We start from the raw sequence: 17,934 nt of genomic DNA, 5'->3' as shown, positions 1-17,934 counted from the left end.
TGATATTTTACCAAATCTACTTGTGGACCACACTTTAAGGTAGGCTGATGGTATAATGAAGAAGGAAACACAGATCGGGGTAAAGGAATGGCATTTGGACTGTGCTTAAGAAACAAGTTTGTGCCAGGAATGGAACACATTTTGTTGTACTTCTCCAATTTTGTCAAGAGGAGTTGTTAAAAATGTAGCCAGAGGACTAACAAGTGGTTGTGGATGGCAAAAGCACCTATTTGAGGTGAAAATGGCCAAAGGGCATGTAACTAAATATTAGGATTACTGTATATGTATTTTTGACCCAGCAGATTGTCACATTATCAGAAGACCTTTACTTAATTAATTGATGAACCAAACTTAATGATGTATCCAATCTGTGGCGGAGCAGCTCCATCACTAATTGTGGGCAGCGCATAAGCACACACACAGCATATTGCTCCGTGGTGTCGCTGGCTGCAAGCAGCTCACAAACCCGCCCAACAAATGGCTCTCCGACACACACATGCGCACACACACCCCCGCCCAACACACAGCTCTCGGACCCGTTCACGTCAGAGTTAAAGACATCCCGCAATTCATTCCCTTAACTGTTAAGTAGCATGACCAAGGGTGCACACTTGTTCAATCTACTGTTTCCTGGATACATACATATTCACACAATCAGAACACGTTCACAAATGGGTGAAACGCTTCACACTCACCTTGTCCTCGCCCATACAGGCAAAACAGGGGCAAAATCATTTCCGCCCTTAAAAAGAGTGGGACGCCCAGTTTCAGGGTAATGTGACCATTAATAAAAATGTTTTATTATTTGAATGCTGATTGTGTGGCCAAATAACTTGTTTTGTTTATGCGGAACATTTTAGATGACAGGGTAAAATGAGTGTGTAATACACACTCATGTTTAAACAGCCTGTAGACGTTTCATCTGCCCATTAATATCATTAATTGATTATCCTGTAAAAGTCGATATGCCAAGAGGAAGGGCTTTTGGTTTAAAAGAAGGCCATTTTGGCTTGGTACGTCTGTCTTGCTTTGGTTACAGAGGAGGTAACATCTGAGACGGAGATTAATCGTATCGCTCAGCTTTTGTTTTGTTTCTTTTATACAATTTGTTTGTCATTTTCACTTTTGTAAATATTTGCACTGCTGAATTGTGGAGGTTGGGAGAAATTAAAAGGTATTTTTCCTATTTTTGTGTTGTTTTGAGGAGATTAAGTAGAACCCCGCAACACACTCATTCCATCACAGAATAATGAGTTGTTGAAATCACTGGAACTCAAGACTGCCATGATATACATGCAAGTGTGTGTAAAGTTTTGACCACGACTGTATATTCTTCTAAACTTGAGTACTTGAATCAAGGTCAAAGTTTCAAATGGTAGATCGTCCTTCAGAAATCCTACATGAGAATCCATGTAGTGACAAAAAAAGTTTTTAAGTAAGTTCATCAAAGTAATCTATCTGCTGACTCTATTTACTCATTATTGAATCTCAACGAGTGTTGCACGGTAAACCGATACTAGAAAGGTACCGCGATACCCAGCTGTTAAAAACAATACTTTTTCACGTTTTATTAGTATCGCTACTATGAACTTTGTGCGACAGTGGGGCAGCATGTCTGTGTGCAGCTTCTCTCTGCTTCCTCACTGCCTGCAGCCAGAGTGGGCGTGGTTTCACTGTGACAGACAGTCACAGAGCAGAGCGAGACAGACCAGGCTGAAAGTGGCATGAGTGCTCCTGCCGACCGTCCTAGGCTTGTTGAAGAAGCAGACGCACAGAGAGAAATATGGAAATATTTCGCTTACGTTGCCTACAGTATGGGCAAGCCCACGGACAGCACGAAGCCCGCCTGTAAAGGATACTTTAAATCCGTAATGACCAAGGGAGCCAACACTTCCAACTTGGTGAAACATCTAGCTGACAGACTTGCGGACTTATTCAAAGAGCTGCAGGTTAGCAATAGATAACATAAATATCCCCCGGATGTAAGTCAAGCGAGTTTTTTTTTTGTGACAAGCAAACTTTTTTCACCAACAGAGTTGCACGAGGCAGTCAGAGGTAAAGCTAACTGTTTAAGAGTCTGATGTGGTTCCACACATCTCTGTATGCAAACACAACGTTCACACCGGTAAGGGTTAGGGTTATCGTTTCCGCCGCCGGCACGAGCAGGACGCCTACATGTCTACATGTCCGTACATGTCATGTTGTTTTTAATACTTTAAGTGTGTTTTTTTTTTTTTACTTTTAACACAGTAGATTACACTAGCCGTGTATAACTTTATATATCCTATGGATACAACTACTTGTTACGGACACCATAGCGGTGGACATCTTGCTTATTCAAGGGAGAAGCTGCTTTCACTACAACAATGGGACGTGCCGGCATTTTCCACCACATACCTGAGGAGTTGAGGAGGAGGCACCGAGGCGGCAGAGCTGGAGCGAAGGTGAAGGCTAGGCTAATGGCTAAGCAGTGGAAGTACAAGCCCTCGGTTCCATCGATATTGATGGGAAATGTGAACTGTCTGACCAACAAGAAGGACGAGCTGGCTGCCATTGTGAGGACGGACAGGACGTTCAGGGAGTGCAGTTTACTTTGCCTCTCTAAAACCTGGCTAACCCAGAACACCCCGGACGCTCATGTGGATCTACCTGGATTCACTACAGTGAGAGCGGACCGGGACTGTGGACGCAGCGGCAAAAGCAAAGGAGGAGGACTTGCACCGTTTATCAACAACAGATGGTGCAACCAGGGGCATGTTATGGTGAAGGAAATCGTGTGCAACAGAGACATTGAGTTGCTGGCGGTAGGTCTCAGGCCGTACGACATGCCCAGAGAGTTCTCCCACGCCATTGCTGTTGTTGTTGTTGTTTACGTCCCTCTGTGTGCACTCCACCATTGCAAGACTACAAACACAACATCCAGAAGCATTCATCACCATCTCCGGGGATTTCAACCACGTGACACTGGACTCCACACTGCCAGACTTTAACCAGTTTGTAAGCTGCCCCACCAGGAAGAACAGGAAATTAGACCTCCTGTACGCCAACGTGAGGGAAGCCTACACTGCCACTCCTCTGCCCCCACTGGGAAAGTCTGACCATAACCTGGTCCTGCTCACGCCACAGTACAAACCACAGATCCAGAGACAGTCCACGACCAAACGCTCCTTCAGGAAATAGTCTCCTGAGCCAGCGGAGGCTCTGAGGGACTGCTTTGAATGTACTGACTGGAGTGTCCTGCAGGAAGCACATGGTGAGGACTAGGGGTGGTTAATCGGCCCAATTTCCGGATTCGATTCCGATTATTGAAGTCTCGATTCGATTACAAATCGATTTTCGATTATTAACGATTATCGATTCGATTTTCGCCTAACGCCTTTTTTGTTAGGGGGCACATACAACCCGGAAAAAAAGATAAATCCCTCATTCAGACAAAACAGTGTTTACAATTTCAGCAATTTTGATTGGGTAGTAAACTGCTGAGACACTGGCCCCTGTTGCCCCCCCCCCCCAGAACCGCCCCTGTGCAATGGTCACTTTTGAGACTGTAGTTTTGGATGTCCAGGCATCGCAGATTATTGCTACCCTGTGAGCAGAGTTGAGGGACACTTGCATGGAAAGGTTTGTGTCCTTGTAAAGATTTGGAATCAATTTAAGTGTGAAAAAGCTCCGGGATGGAATAACATATCTTGGCTCCAGACTGTGGACCATGTAGCGGAAGCCAGTAAGAGGAGGACTCCAGTTTGTATTACTTTTTCGAAAAAAATTTCAAAAACCAATTTTTTATTTATTTATTTTTTAATCGATTTTTGGAAATATAATAATCGAATCATAATCGTCAATATTATAATCGCGATTAATCAATAATCGATTTTTTTCCCCACCCCTAGTGAGGACATCGAGGGGGTCACACACTGCAATACTGACTACCTGAACTTCTGTATGGACGCTGTGGTCCCCATCAGAACTGTACGCTGCTTCCCCAACAACAAGCCCTGGATCACCAGTAATGTCAAGGACATCTTGAACAGGAAGAAGAGGGCATTCAGGGATGGTGACAGAGACGAGCTGAAGCGCGTACAGGGGGAACTCAAGGTCCACCTGAGAGAGGCGAAGGAGGACTACAGAAGGAAGCTAGAACAGAAGCTGCAGCATAATAACATGAGGGAGGTCTGGGATGGCATGAAAACCATCACAGGCTGCAAGAAGAATGGCAACATCACAGGAGAGGGGGATGCTGGAAGAGCAAACCAGCTAAACCTGTTTTTTAACAGGTTTGATATTCCAGCTCCCACAACCAGCGATGGCCCACTTCACACCCTCACCATGTCCATCACCTCCCCCAAAACCACCACCTCAGACTGCAGACCACCCCAACCCTCAACACCCATGGACAGTTCAACCCCCCTCCCCACCACCATCACCAAGGATCAGGTGAGCAGAGAGCTGAGGAGGCTTCATCCAAGGAAAGCAGCAGGCCCGGACAGAGAGTGTTCAAGGATGCTTAAAGCCTGTTCTGCTGAACTGGGGGAGCCACTCCAGCGTGTCTTCAACCTGAGCCTGCAGCTGGGGAGGGTCCCAGCGCTCTGGAAGACTTCATGTCTCATCCCGGTTCCTAAGATATAACACCCCAGGGAGCCGAGTGACTTCAGACCAGTAGCATTGACATCACACATTATGAAGACCTTTGAACGGCTGCTGCTCCATGTCCTCAGACCCCAGGTCCACCACGCACAAGATCCACTGCAGTTTGGATACCAGGAGAAGGTGGGCGTGGAGGATGCCATCCTCTATCTGCTCCACAGGGTCCACTCTCATCTGGACAAGGAGAGCAGCGCTGTAAGAATCACGTTTTTTTTATTTCTCCAGCACCTTCAACACCATCTGGCCGCTCCTGCTGAGAGACAAGCTGACAAAGATGAGAGTGGACCCACTGCTGGTGACATGGATTACGGACTACCTCATGGAGAGACCACAGTACGTCAGACTGAAGGGCTGCACGTCAGACACTGTGGTCAGCAGCACCGGAGCACCACAGGGGGCCGTGCTCTCTCCCGTCCTCTTCACCGTGTACACATCTGACTTCCAGTACAACTCCGGGCTCTGCCACATGCAGAAATACTCGGACGACACTGTGATAGTTGGCTGTACCAAGGATGGACGGGAGGGGGAGTACAGGAGCCTGGTTGAGGACTTCGCGAGGTGGTGCAGGTTCAACCATCTGCAGCTGAACACCTCCAAGACCAAGTAGATGGTGGTGGACTTCAGAAGGAAGAAACCACATCTCCAACCCGTTTCCATCGAGGGGGTCAATGTGGAGGTAGTCAGGAGCTACAAATATCTGGGGCTGCAGCTGGACGACAAGCTGCACTGGACAGCAAATATGGACACTTTACACAGGAAAGGGCAGAGCTGTCTGTACTTCCTGAGAAGGCTGGGGTCCTTCAACATCTGCAAAAAACTGCTGCAGATGTTTAACCAGTCTGTGGTGGCCAGCGTCCTCTCTTATGCTGTGGTTTGCTGGGGAGGAAGCAGCAAGAAGAGAGACACCAGCCGACTGGACAGACTGGTGAGGAGAGCTGGCTCAGTAGTAGGCACAGAGCTGGACTCTCTGGTGACAGTGGCAGAAAGAAGGACCCTGGACAAACTGCTGTCCATACTGGACAACACCCACCACTATATTATATATACACTACTCACAATAAGTTAGGGATATTGTGATTTACATGAGTGCTTTTCCTATTTGGTCTGAATTTTAATGAAATAAGCAAAAGTTCCCTTTGATATTACTAATAATGAATGAGTAGATAGATAGATAGATAGATAGATAGATAGATAGATAGATAGATAGATAGATAGATAGATAGATAGATAGATAGATAGATAGATAGATAGATAGATAGATAGATAGATAGATAGATAGATAGATAGATAGATAGATAGATAGATAGGCTTTATTTTCAGAATCAAGTTCCATACAAAAAATAAAAGCAAGACACACAGTACAAAAGGATTAAGAAACACACAATAAAATAAAAACATAATAATCTAATGACTCATTTTTTAAAGACACTTATACCAGTGCCCCGAAAACTGAGACGTGCAGCGCGTGTCACTATACATAATGTTCACCATTGCCACAACATTTTGATTCTCAGAATCATTTAACCGGCAGATGAACCTGTGCATTACATTTCTCAGAACTGCTTGCAGTGTGTTCACTCCAGCACTCACAAACAGCTCACTAGCACTGGTCCATCTGGGCCTTTTTAAAAGTATCCTCAAAGCGTCATTGTATGCCACTTGCAGTCTCTGGAGGCTGGCTTTTTTATAATTCAACCACAGATGTGCAGTGTACATAGGTGAACAGTACGCTTTGAACAGAGTCAGCTTCACACCAACAGTGCACCAACCGAATTTACGTGCCAATACATTTGCTCGCACATACAACATACGACACTGACGAAAAATGTCCTCATCATCTGTCAGTTGGTCTGTGATCACATGACCAAGATATTTCACTTCACTGCAGATATTTAGAACCTTACCTGAGAGTTTAAAGTCTGGAAAAGTCATATGTCTATCTTCCACGGTTCTGCAAATCATTATCACACTTTTTGACTCATACTTTATATCATGTTGTTCCCCATACACAGAACACACATTAAGGAGCTGCTGTATACCAGCTGAGCTCGGACTAAAGATCACACAATCATCAGCATACATAAGATGGTTCATCACTGTACTGCCGACCATACAGCCTGTTTTACATGAGCTTAGATTATTTGATAAATCATTCATGTAGAAATTAAATAAAATAGGAGATAAGATGCTCCCTTGTCTTACTCCGTTACTGATATGAAAGGGAGCAGACAAGCAGTTGTCCCATTTAACTTGCATGGTCTGTTGGGCATACCAATAGGACAGAATTCTGACAATATACTTAGGGACACCTGCTGCACCCAATTTTTTAAATAATTTCTCGTGATTCACCCTATCAAATGCCTTGGAGGCGTCTAAGAAACAAATAAAAACAGATGAGTTTTTTCTCTTATAGTTGCTCAGCAGTTCCTTTAGCACATATACACACATATCTGTATCGTGTCTCGGTTTAAACCCAAATTGATTATCTGTAGAGATAATTAGTTCATTAATCCTCTCCAGGAGAATTTGTTCAACAACTTTGGACAATATATTAGCTAGAGCGATGGGCCTATAGTTTTCTGAGGAACCCACTTTTCCTGCTTTATCCTTAACCAAAGGAACCAGCTGCACTGTCATCATAGAGTCTGGAAGAAAGCCATGGACTATGAGGGCACTGAAGCATAAGGCAAGAAGTGTACATAACCTTGAGCTAGCAAATTTAAGATGTTCAGCGGAGATATAATCCAAACCTCATGAGTTGTGATCATATCTATATTTTCAACATTTGCTACTTGATAGCCATTAGTCTGAACACAGTTAAACAATTTACTATAATGCCTTCGCCAGAGCTCAGCAACAGCACTAGCACCAGAGACTCCATCTACTGTATATGGTAGGGAGGGTTTGCAGTTATTAATGCGTTTCACCTCTTTCCAGAAATCCTTATTAGTATTATTTAAAAGTTTCTTGGCCATAGAGCCAGCCCTCAAAGACTGCTCATTTTTACTAATTAAACGTATTGCATATTTATATTTTGTGTTTGTACTCCTTTTATATTCAAAAATGGGCCCCTGTCTTGGTTTACCAGCCACTGCCCAGGATTTAGTAGCTTCACGAGCCTCAGCATAGAATTCAGCCACATAAGTATTCCAACCAGGCCGAACTTTTCCTCTCTTTATGCACTTAAGGTGAGGCTAACTAGCTTCAAGTAAAGCTGAGACAATATCAGTATACATTGCAGAAATATCTGTCTTATGTTTGGTGTTTGTACAATTACTGTTTTTACATATGAGTGCCTCTCTAGAGAGACATATATTGCTCAATAACTGATAAGTATATTTACAGTAGGAAGCAATGTCTTCACATGGAAGAGAGGATCAGTCCAATTTACCAAGATTATAATTATTTGCACATTTTACAGTTGCAGGTAAGTACTCAGATCTGATGACCATCTTTACAGGAATGGGATCAGAGGTGGATACATTGTATAAGATTTCCATGTGTGCCAAAGAAGCGTGAGCATCAGCTGTAGAGAAACAATGGTCTAACCAGGACGTGGTGTGCCAGGCCTCACTTATATGTGTGTAGCTTTCGGCTGGCAAAAGCTCTCTGCTAGACAGTATCAAGTTATTATCTGTACAGAGATGATTTAGGTGGTTAGCAAAAATTGACCTCTTGTCTGAAATATCTGCATTCATATCCCCAACAATAAAAATATTTGTGAAACACTTATTTTGTAAATAGGAACTAATAAAAGCAAGCTTATTTAAATAGTCTTCTTCATTATGTTGACATTCATATGGAGTGTAAATATTTAAAATGATAAATTCCTTATCACGCTGACTGAAGTGTATAGCAATGCACCAGTCCACGCCAAGCCTAATAACATTAATCGCTGAGTCCAGTTTCTTATTCCACAGAATTGCCAAACCTCCTGGAATTCTACCCCTTTTTATACCCAGACTGAGGTCAGTGGTGGACTCTCCAGCACCATGAAAATTGTCACTGATGGAGTTTAGTCCCTTTAAATCCTGCGTTGCTAGAAAAGTTTCCTGTAGGCACAGAATGTCACAGTGCTCCAACAACTGATCAACAGTAATGCGGCGAGCTTTTTTCCCCATGTGTCGAGGCTCTGCAACGGGCCTGGGTCCCTTTGCTGCGTGTCATTCCCCCTCTCTCTCTCCCCCTGTTTCCTTTCACATCTTCAGCTGTACTATCAATAAAGCCATAAAAGGCCAAAAAAATACTTTACTTTTTTTTTTAATCTATTTTAAGTCAATCAGTACTAGTAATATAATCATAGCATGTACATTTTTGTCAATAATTTATAATATATATTTGTACATATATCATTAGAAAATGGTCTCATTAGAGCACAGACCTCCACCAGGTCTGGGTCATTTGTGTTGTACTTTAGTGCACTAATGTAGTTTGCAGGCTAATAATCCAGGGTTTGAACTTTATCAACATGAAACGCAAATTGCAAATTTCCCTTTTTTGGGACGAATAAAGTATTATCTTATTTAATGAATTGCTAGACTTACAGTTAATGTAATTTATGTTCATTATTGTTATGCTGAATGTAGTTAATGTGCTGTTTTCTTTTTTTCTACTACAAGCACTGAGCTTTTAAAAGAAAAAGAGGTTATTTAATAATCTCTGAGAGCAAACAAGACAAATGAACAAAACAAGAAGACACTTGTCTTCTTGGATACAGAGATGCATCTAACCACATTGGCAGCTAAGTTACCCATCAAACTGAAATGAGGAGAAGGAGGAGGAGGAGGAGGAGGAAGAGGAAGAGGAAGAAGAAGAAGAAGAAGAAGAAGAAGAAGAAGAAGAAGAATTTCATGTAGACTTTTTAAGTTTAGGTGTTTTAATTAAAAACAAGAAAGAAATCATTTAAAGAGCAACTAAACCCCTCAGTTTTGGATGACGTGCTCTAAGCTGGAAATTCAAAAAATGCCTTGATTATGGGCGGGGCTCCAGGAGTACTCTCCGATTCCCCCCTCCCCCCTCCCCCCTAACCGTCACCACACTCACACGCACAGAAAAAAAAAAATCATAAACACAAACATCGACATTTATGCTAGCTATCTATCTGATCATGAGTGACTCTGACAGTAGTGCGGACACTTTCGCCACAGAGAGGTACTTTGAGGTGGAGGACTTGTCGCCTCCAGAGTCTCTAATCGGAGACTCTGATACGGCTGATACGGCTCTGGACCACGGTAACTACTAGAATACAAAAAACTAAACAAGCTAACTAATCTAAAATTGCTAAATAAGTACTAAATACTATAAACTAACACACGTAATAACTAAAATCTCCCAAAAACAATCTATGCTATGCTAACTACCTACTCAATAATTACTATGCCTCTCTCTATTCGCAATTCTCTCAATCCAACCTACTCGCCACAGATTCCAGATCGGCAGGTGCTAGTTTTTATAGGAGGGGGCGGAGCTAACCGTGGTGGACCGTGACGAAAGCTGCCTCCAAAACGTCATCTGCCTCCATCTCAGCCAATAGGAAAATTCGATTCTAATAACCGGGTTTCAACCCATAGAGGGCAGTCACACTTACATTTTTACTACAAAATACGCCAAATTGAAATACTTCGACTAAAATGTCAAGAGTTGGACCAGAATCACTCAGCAACAGTACTTCATACCCAAATACATTGGTTTTCAGCAGAAAAAAGTGGTTTGGGGGTTTAGTTGCTCTTTAAAGTTCCACATTCTGTCATCTAATATTTTATTCCAATATTTTTGATGATGTTGTAGTTTTCTGCCGTGGTATCGTTTCAGTATCGGTATCAAGATATTTTAGGCAGATATAGTACCGAAGACATAATTTTGGTATTGTGACAACACTAGTCTCAACTTAATAGGTTTTCGTAAATTTACCTGAACTTGATGTTGAGCAGTGGGGCATCAGAGAAGTCAGTCAGACACTCAATGTTGAGGACCTGTTGGATCTGGGCTCCACCTTCTACCAGTGGTTCCACTGGTTTGGTCTGAACATTGAGCTGTGGCCTGTTGTCAAGGACCATCAAGACATCACACACACACCAACTTCCAGCTTCCAACTGTGAGTAGTGCTCAAACCTCACAGTGACAGTGTAGTGATAAGGTAGCGTTACAATGATTAATTTAGTCCACATGAATTTTTGCATACATAGACAGCTATCAGCAGTTGATTGCACAGTTATCATAATTAGTCATCTATTTTGCATTCGCTGGTGTAGTACAATTGTGAAAGACAGAAATGTTTTTTTCTTTCGGGTTTTCCGCCACTGAAGATTTGAATTGTAGATTCTAGGGATGCCGACATGGGCATTTTTCCACTGATGAGGGATGGGCAATTCTGAACGTGGACCCAAGTCCGATTTTTTTTTTTTAACTTCAGAGCACAGCTTGTGGCAGAATGCAGATATGCATGTAACGTTATTCTGGCAAACCTGTGGATAAAATGTCTGCAGTGTGGAAATAACTTAAAGTAGAAAGCGAAAGCATTCCAGTGGCGACATGTAATATCTGCAATACGACCGTTTTGCGAGGGGGTAAGGAAAGAGCTGCATTTAATACTACAAATTTGGTAAGATAAAATATTACAGAAAAGGTAATTAAATTAATCGCTTTGGATAACCAGGTCATCTCGGTGGAACAGGATCAGGGCTTTCTTTGTCACCTCAAGTTTTGGATCCCTGGTATACCCAGCGATCTCGGTATTACGTTACATTGACTCCACTTTTGAGTTACAAAGGGCCGGTGTGCACACTAGTTTTGTCGGTCTCATACAGCAAAGCACGTAAAACAATCCAGGAGATGCTGAGCGCGTGTGAAACAGCCAAGCAATGGGTCGATATCATTTAACTGCGCTGCACTGCGCACACACTTCCACACTTCAGCTGGCTGTACACGAGGGGAAGGTGATAAGCCAATGTTGCAATAGCATATGCAGAATAAGAAAGAGCCATATGAAAGTATATATTTTGTTTCAATGAAATAAAAAAAAAACTATTAAGGAACAGCTTGGATGCAGCTACTTTTTTCTTAACGCAGCTGTATTATTCAGGAAAATATAAGTTAAGGCTAAGTATCGGATTGGGACCCGGTATCGGCATTTACTAAATATTAAAAGACTAGGATCGGGATCAGGGTAAAAAAAACCTGATCGGGACATCCCTAATAGATTCCTCTATTTAACTAGCTTTTTTGAAGCAAGACTTCAACTGATAAAACTTTATCATGGATGGCAGCAAGCTCAACAGTGTTTAGAAATAAAAGTAGTTGCCTCTCCATTATTAAGTGTTAAGAGGACATGGTGCAATCCAGAGTTTTTCTCTATTGCCAGAGTTACACAGACAAGCTGCTAATAATGAGCAGTAAAATACATCAAAAATCGTCATAAGGTTCTCGTTAATAAACAAATTTGACTAAGACACAGGACAGGACATTTTTCAGGACAAGTTTAAGAATAACCCCAACACCGTTTCAAAACATACACCATATGGTCAAAAGTATTGGACCACCTACACATTACAGCTACAGGAGCTTTTATGACATCCCATTCTAAATCTATAGGCATTAATATGTAGTTGGTCCCCCCTTTTGCTGCTGTAACAGCTTCCAGTCTTCTGGGAAGGCTTTCTACAAGTTTTGGAGTATGTCTGTGGGAAGTTTTGCTCATTCATCCAGAAGAGCATTTGTGATGTTAGATGAGAGTGCCTGGCTTGTAATCTCTGTTCTAGTTCATTCCAAAGGTGTTGGACGGGGTTGAGGTAAGGGCCAGTCAAGTTCTTCCACACCAAACTCATCCAACCATGCCTTTATGGATCTTGCTGTGTGCACATGGGAACAGACAGACCAGAACGGAAAATTACCTTCCTCAATTTTTTCCCAAAAAGAAGGAAGCCCAGAATTGTCTTAATAGGTCTTGGTACGCTGAAGCATTAAGATTTCCCTTCACTGGGTCTTATACTATGGAGTTGTTTTTTTCTGGGGTTGGCCCAGGCCGCGACCAACCCCAGAAAAACAACCCCATAGCATTATCTCTTCTCCACCAAACGTTACAGTTGACTTTACACATTTGTGGCAATGGGACTGAATGAAACACCTGATTTCAATGTTTAAGAAGTGTGTCCCAAAACCTTTGTCTATATAGTGTGTCTTCTTTATCTTACTTTCTTGTCATTCATCAGCTGATGTGTACTATACTACTGACAAACTTGCAATGAGCTAGAGTGACCTTTGTCAAGCCAGGCTCTACTTTGAACCCAGAGAGACTTTAGTATGGCTAAATACCATGCTGTGTCCCAGTTATCCGATTTGAAGCTTTGGTTTGGACTCTAAACATACTGAAACATAACTGCACAGAAAGGATATGAGACTGCAGCTCCCCAGGACAACTGACTGTGGTGGTGAAGCTGGCAAACTGCACCGACGTCTTGTTACCGTAGAATAAGTACATTCTCCCTGAGAAAGACATATACAATTGTTAAAGAACATTCTGTATTGTAGTTCATAGAATACTCAATAATAGACACCAACATTGGTAAAATTCTGTCCACTGGATTTTGAAGTATTATTGGCGTCCCCTATGGGTCAGGCTCAAAATGTTTCCATAGGCCTATTCACAAATATGGCCTGAAGATGCATACCATATTTTTGAAGATCAGACAAATCGCTAGTGAGTTATGGCAATTTTCCAGTACTTTGACAAAAATAAAAAGGCCAACCAACAAGATTTGCAATTAGATGAAGGGTATCAGGGGTGTGGCCTTTCCAAAACAGATTTTTTGTTCTTAATTACAGCACAACCATCCGGCTGATTGGGCTCACGATTCTCGGGAAGTAATTGTACATCAGAGTTGCTGCATAATACAAGAAAAGATATCATATGTTTGGTCTGACATTAAAACCATCTAAATACTGTATGTAACAAAATTTGATAACAACATCACATTAAATCACAACAGTAGCAATAACTATAAAAATACATTTTAAATATTAAATATTATATTCTTAAATGCTTAATAACTGATTACATTGTGGTGCCATTCAATATGTTTTAATCTCAAGCATACAACATTCTTAAATGACACTGGTGCCTACAGATGAGGGGCTAGCTTGTGACAGGTCAAAGAAAAATCAGTTCAATTGAAAAAGATAAAAACTCACTACCATCCTTCTTTTGCAAAGGATCTTTTTTCCAATTTTCTGTTTATCATTCTTCATCTGATTAAGTATTTACGTCACCGAAACTGACAGGCAATTAACTGGATGTTTGTTTAGGGTACAATTTAACCTCTAATTCCATCATATGTGCACAAAAGCAGTTTACGAAATGTCTGTTTCTGGTACGACAACTTATTTATTATCATCATTAGGACATAACCACACAGAACCGGATTGAATATGGGCCTCAGTGCCAATGCAACTCATGCCAAAAGCTGCCCATGTGCCAATAAAACCTGCCAAAGCCACAGCTGCTTTTCTGTGAAGACAGCTTACCCAGATTCTGACGATACTCAGACTTGATGCCAATCTGTAGCAGCTGATTCTCGAAGAGAACCCCGTTGTTCTTGCACACAAACCTATAGCATGAAGGTTTTTAAAGGGTTAGTCAACATTGAAATGTCACTTTAACAAGTACTGTCCTATCACACCATGAAAACAAGTAAAAGAAACAAAACATTTCATATCAGTTTTTTCCTAGTACAGTCTTTGTTAGTGTTCCAGGCAGAACAGATCTATGGTACTGAGTGGTATAAATGGCATCATCTGCAATTTTTCCACAGTGACTTGCTGTATTAAGAACTCACTTCCCCCCATTTAAAAGAAAATTTTAAATTTCTTTAATTCAATTTTCTTTAAAAGAACATTTTAAATGGGGAGTATTATATTCTACTGTCTTGGATACAGATCAGTGAATTGCAGTCTGCAAGACAATCCAGTGGCCTGTTCTGGTGTGATCTCCTTGGTGAGGGAACTGAGACGTCTTTTAAGTGGATGCGTGACAACAACAAAGATGGCGTCATTAGTAAACAAACCCTAACCCTTTGCACACCAATATCACTGAATCCCAGATATAAAGATCTATACTTTGATGTGGAGGTTAAACAAGCGTAGCAACAGATATATAGGCCTGCTGTGGAAGCCAGAGATGACGGCAGAGAGAGAGAACTACTCACTCAAAGAGAAAGAGGGCATGAATGGACAGGGCAAGTTCCACTGTGCACAACATGTTAATAGAGATTCTGGAGCACAACGGACATGAAGCCAAGTAGGAGGGCATCGCAGCAACATAAGATTTCGCCTACATTTTATTGATTTTCTATTTTATCATCATATTTTTAATTTGCATGTAGTTGCATTAAACTATGTGACACCAAGAGAATGTTTTTGATGGGCTAAATGCTGAAAACTCTCCTCATTGAGTTGTATAGCAGCATAGCAAAGATTCTGAATTAGGTTTTTATTTTTGGTGAGAAAGGAGATAATGTTAAAGGTGGTGTATAAATTTGTATGATCGACTTTCCTGCAAGTTTTTTTTTAATAAATAACAACAAAAATGGCAAAATAATAGTGTTTTAAACTTTGTATCGATGAATCCCTAAAAACTAGCATAACAGCCCCTAGGTACTGTTAAAAATGAAACTTGGGGTAGAAGGAGTAGCAAAGACTAGCACAACATTGGCAACAACTGGAACTTGTAGTAACTCTGGGGGTTACAAACAATCAAATTATTATTATTACTATGGACACTAGTTTAGTATAGTATTGTTTCAACGATTATGTCATGTTCTTATTGATCTCATTGAATTGTCTGTCATCCTATGCTGAAACAACTGGTTAACCTAACAGTAAGTTAAGTGAATTTTGATAAACATCAAGTCCAAATGTCAAAAAGTCACTGTTTGCAGCTTCATTTCAATGAGGATGTGCACTTTAATCTGTCTCTCTCACTCTTTCTCTCCCATGTCTGCCTACCTAGAGTCCTGGGTTGCTGTTAAAAGGCAGGTTTTTTCATCAAACAAAACATAATTCATCACTTTTGAACTAAGCATATAGAATAATTTATCATTTCTTTAATAACTTATTTCAGAGCTTCAGAGTACTGAGTCCAGCTATGTAAACAATATGGTTAACAGAGGATGCAAAATTGGTGGATATTGCAGCTTCTCTTATGAGAAAGCTTTTATGAAAAACAGGAAACCATCACCCAAGATATTACAGGACTATGTTGGTCAGATGGCTGCACTCCACATAAACTAAAGCAGTGGATTGTGCTTGTTCCCAGTTTAGTGAAAGTGCTTTTCTTTCTTGACACATGACAAAGCTTGCACACAGAGAAAGACCTTACTTGTTCAGAAGATCGTCTGCCTCAGACAGAGGAGGAGCAGGATCCTCAGAGGGAGGAGCAGAGCTGAGAGACCACAGGACAGCGCAGGGATGAAGAGAGCCCACAAGACAGAGGAGGGATGGATACAGATACGTAGACAACAGGACAAAAAAGGAGTAGAGCAGAAATGGGATATGAAAAAGCCAACAATTCGACACAGGGCACAGCCACATTATGATTTAGATTGGTTAAAAGAAACATGAGAGAAGAAGAAAGAAGGATAAAAAGATAAAAATGCATGGGTTAGTAAAAGCAGTTTATATTAAAATGATAACATTACACCATGAAAAGGTTTCTGATGTACCATGTAACAAATACAGTTACAGTGCAGTCCATAGTGTATGTACTTTGATATTTTCTATTGTTTTGGTTCTATACTCAAGCACAATGAATACAAATGAAACTACAGCTATTAGGCCAAAGGTCATACTTTGATTTGATAGCGCTTGTTTTCATACTGGGTAAATATGCCACTGCCCAACTGCACTTTTTTAAAAAGGAGGCAAAAACATACAATGGGCAAAGTGAAACAAATTACAAGCAGCAAGAATTCTTAACACTTAACTTGTGTTTCCAACACATACAGTCTACTTGGATGGGTCGCACAGGTATATTAAGAGCTGCCCAAGTATATTTGCTGACCCATTAAGCATTTTAGAGGCTACGTATATTTTTTAAAGGGATAGTTCGGGTTTTTTGAAGTGGGGTCATATAAAGTACATATCTATAGTCGATCTGTTTCCTACCATAATCACCGATCAGCGCAGCCTCAGTTTGGAGAAGTAGAGAGCGGCTCCAGCACAGATGCTCAGCTCTGTACTGCAGTGAACAGGGTTCAGCAAAAAAGTGAAATTAACCACCTAAAACAAGGCTCACGTAAAAATGTTTACATCAGTTCAAGTGTACGTTGTATAGGTAAAATTCACACCGCTTTACATCACTGTCAGACCGCGCTTTCTTTTGGCACTACATTTTCTCAACCACAGAACCTTCGTATCCCTACGCATTAGCGTAACTGGGCAACAGCTGATCTGCGAGCAGCGGCTGGATGATAGGTTTACTTTCGATAAAAATGAAACTTAACTCTTCGTATCCTTCCGCATTAGCGCTCATGCGTAGGGATACGGGGGCTCTGCAGTTGAGAAAATGTAGTGCCAAAAGAAAGCGCGGTCTGACGGCGATGTAAAGCGGTGTGAATTTTACCTTGACCTGATATAGATTTTTTTAGGTGAGCCTTGTTTTAGGCGGTTAATTTCGCTTTTTTGCTGAACCCCGTTCACTGCAGTACAAAGCTGAGCGTCTGGGCTGGAGTGGCTCTCTACTTCTCCAAACTGAGGCTGCGCTGATCGGTGATTACGGTAGGAAACAGATCGACTATAGATATGTACTTTATATGACCCCACTTCAAAAAACCCGAACTATCCCTTTAAAATCCATTGTGATGCCGTTCGGTGCAAGTTTTTTTTTTTTTATCTGCTACGTAAATGACACAAGCTTCCTCCACATGTGGCTGACTTGTTGTGACAATGGAATAGCAGGAGAAATAAATCCTAGAAGGGGGGTGTGTTTTTGGTTGACTTTATAAAAAAGTTACTGCTGAAGAAGAAAACAGATACAGTTGCTGGTACAGAGAAATCAGAAAGGCATGTGCAAGCATTAAGCTGGACAATTAAAGCATCACTATGTAGGATTAATGGAGGCAAATTCTTAAAGCTATCATGAACAAAGTTATTTTTGAGACTCAAACTCAAGTCTCAGCCATTCTGTGGGAAACACTGTAAAGGCAGCATTCTCGCATTAGCAAGCTGTTCATTGAATGCCTGTTAGAAAACTACTATAGTATAGGGCCAAAACAACAGAAAATAATTCACTGTCCAATT

At 41.3% G+C, this 17,934-nt stretch overlaps 1 protein-coding gene across 6 annotated transcripts in view; it reads right to left on the bottom strand.

Moving 5' to 3' along the window:
- Positions 1–17,934, bottom strand: part of ap2a1 (adaptor related protein complex 2 subunit alpha 1) — a 40,624-nt gene that overhangs the window by 3,206 nt on the left and 19,484 nt on the right. For 4 of the 6 annotated variants that reach the window (XM_030409344.1, XM_030409345.1, XM_030409346.1 and 1 more), the window contains 4 exons: positions 16,016–16,078; positions 14,164–14,246; positions 13,036–13,125; positions 10,555–10,678 (listed from right to left, as the gene is read on the bottom strand). In XM_030409344.1, coding sequence (XP_030265204.1) covers positions 10,555–10,678; positions 13,036–13,125; positions 14,164–14,246; positions 16,016–16,078 — 360 coding nt within the window. The remainder of the gene's footprint in view (positions 1–10,554; positions 10,679–13,035; positions 13,126–14,163; positions 14,247–16,015; positions 16,079–17,934) is intronic. The other 2 variants (XM_030409347.1, XM_030409349.1) reach the window with 1 other exon arrangement.

The sequence above is a fragment of the Sparus aurata genome, chromosome 24 (assembly GCF_900880675.1).
Source record: "Sparus aurata chromosome 24, fSpaAur1.1, whole genome shotgun sequence".
Lineage (NCBI taxonomy): Eukaryota > Metazoa > Chordata > Actinopteri > Spariformes > Sparidae > Sparus > Sparus aurata.
The sequence above is the reverse complement of the archived record's forward strand: the minus strand, read 5'-3'. Positions and strand labels throughout refer to the sequence as shown.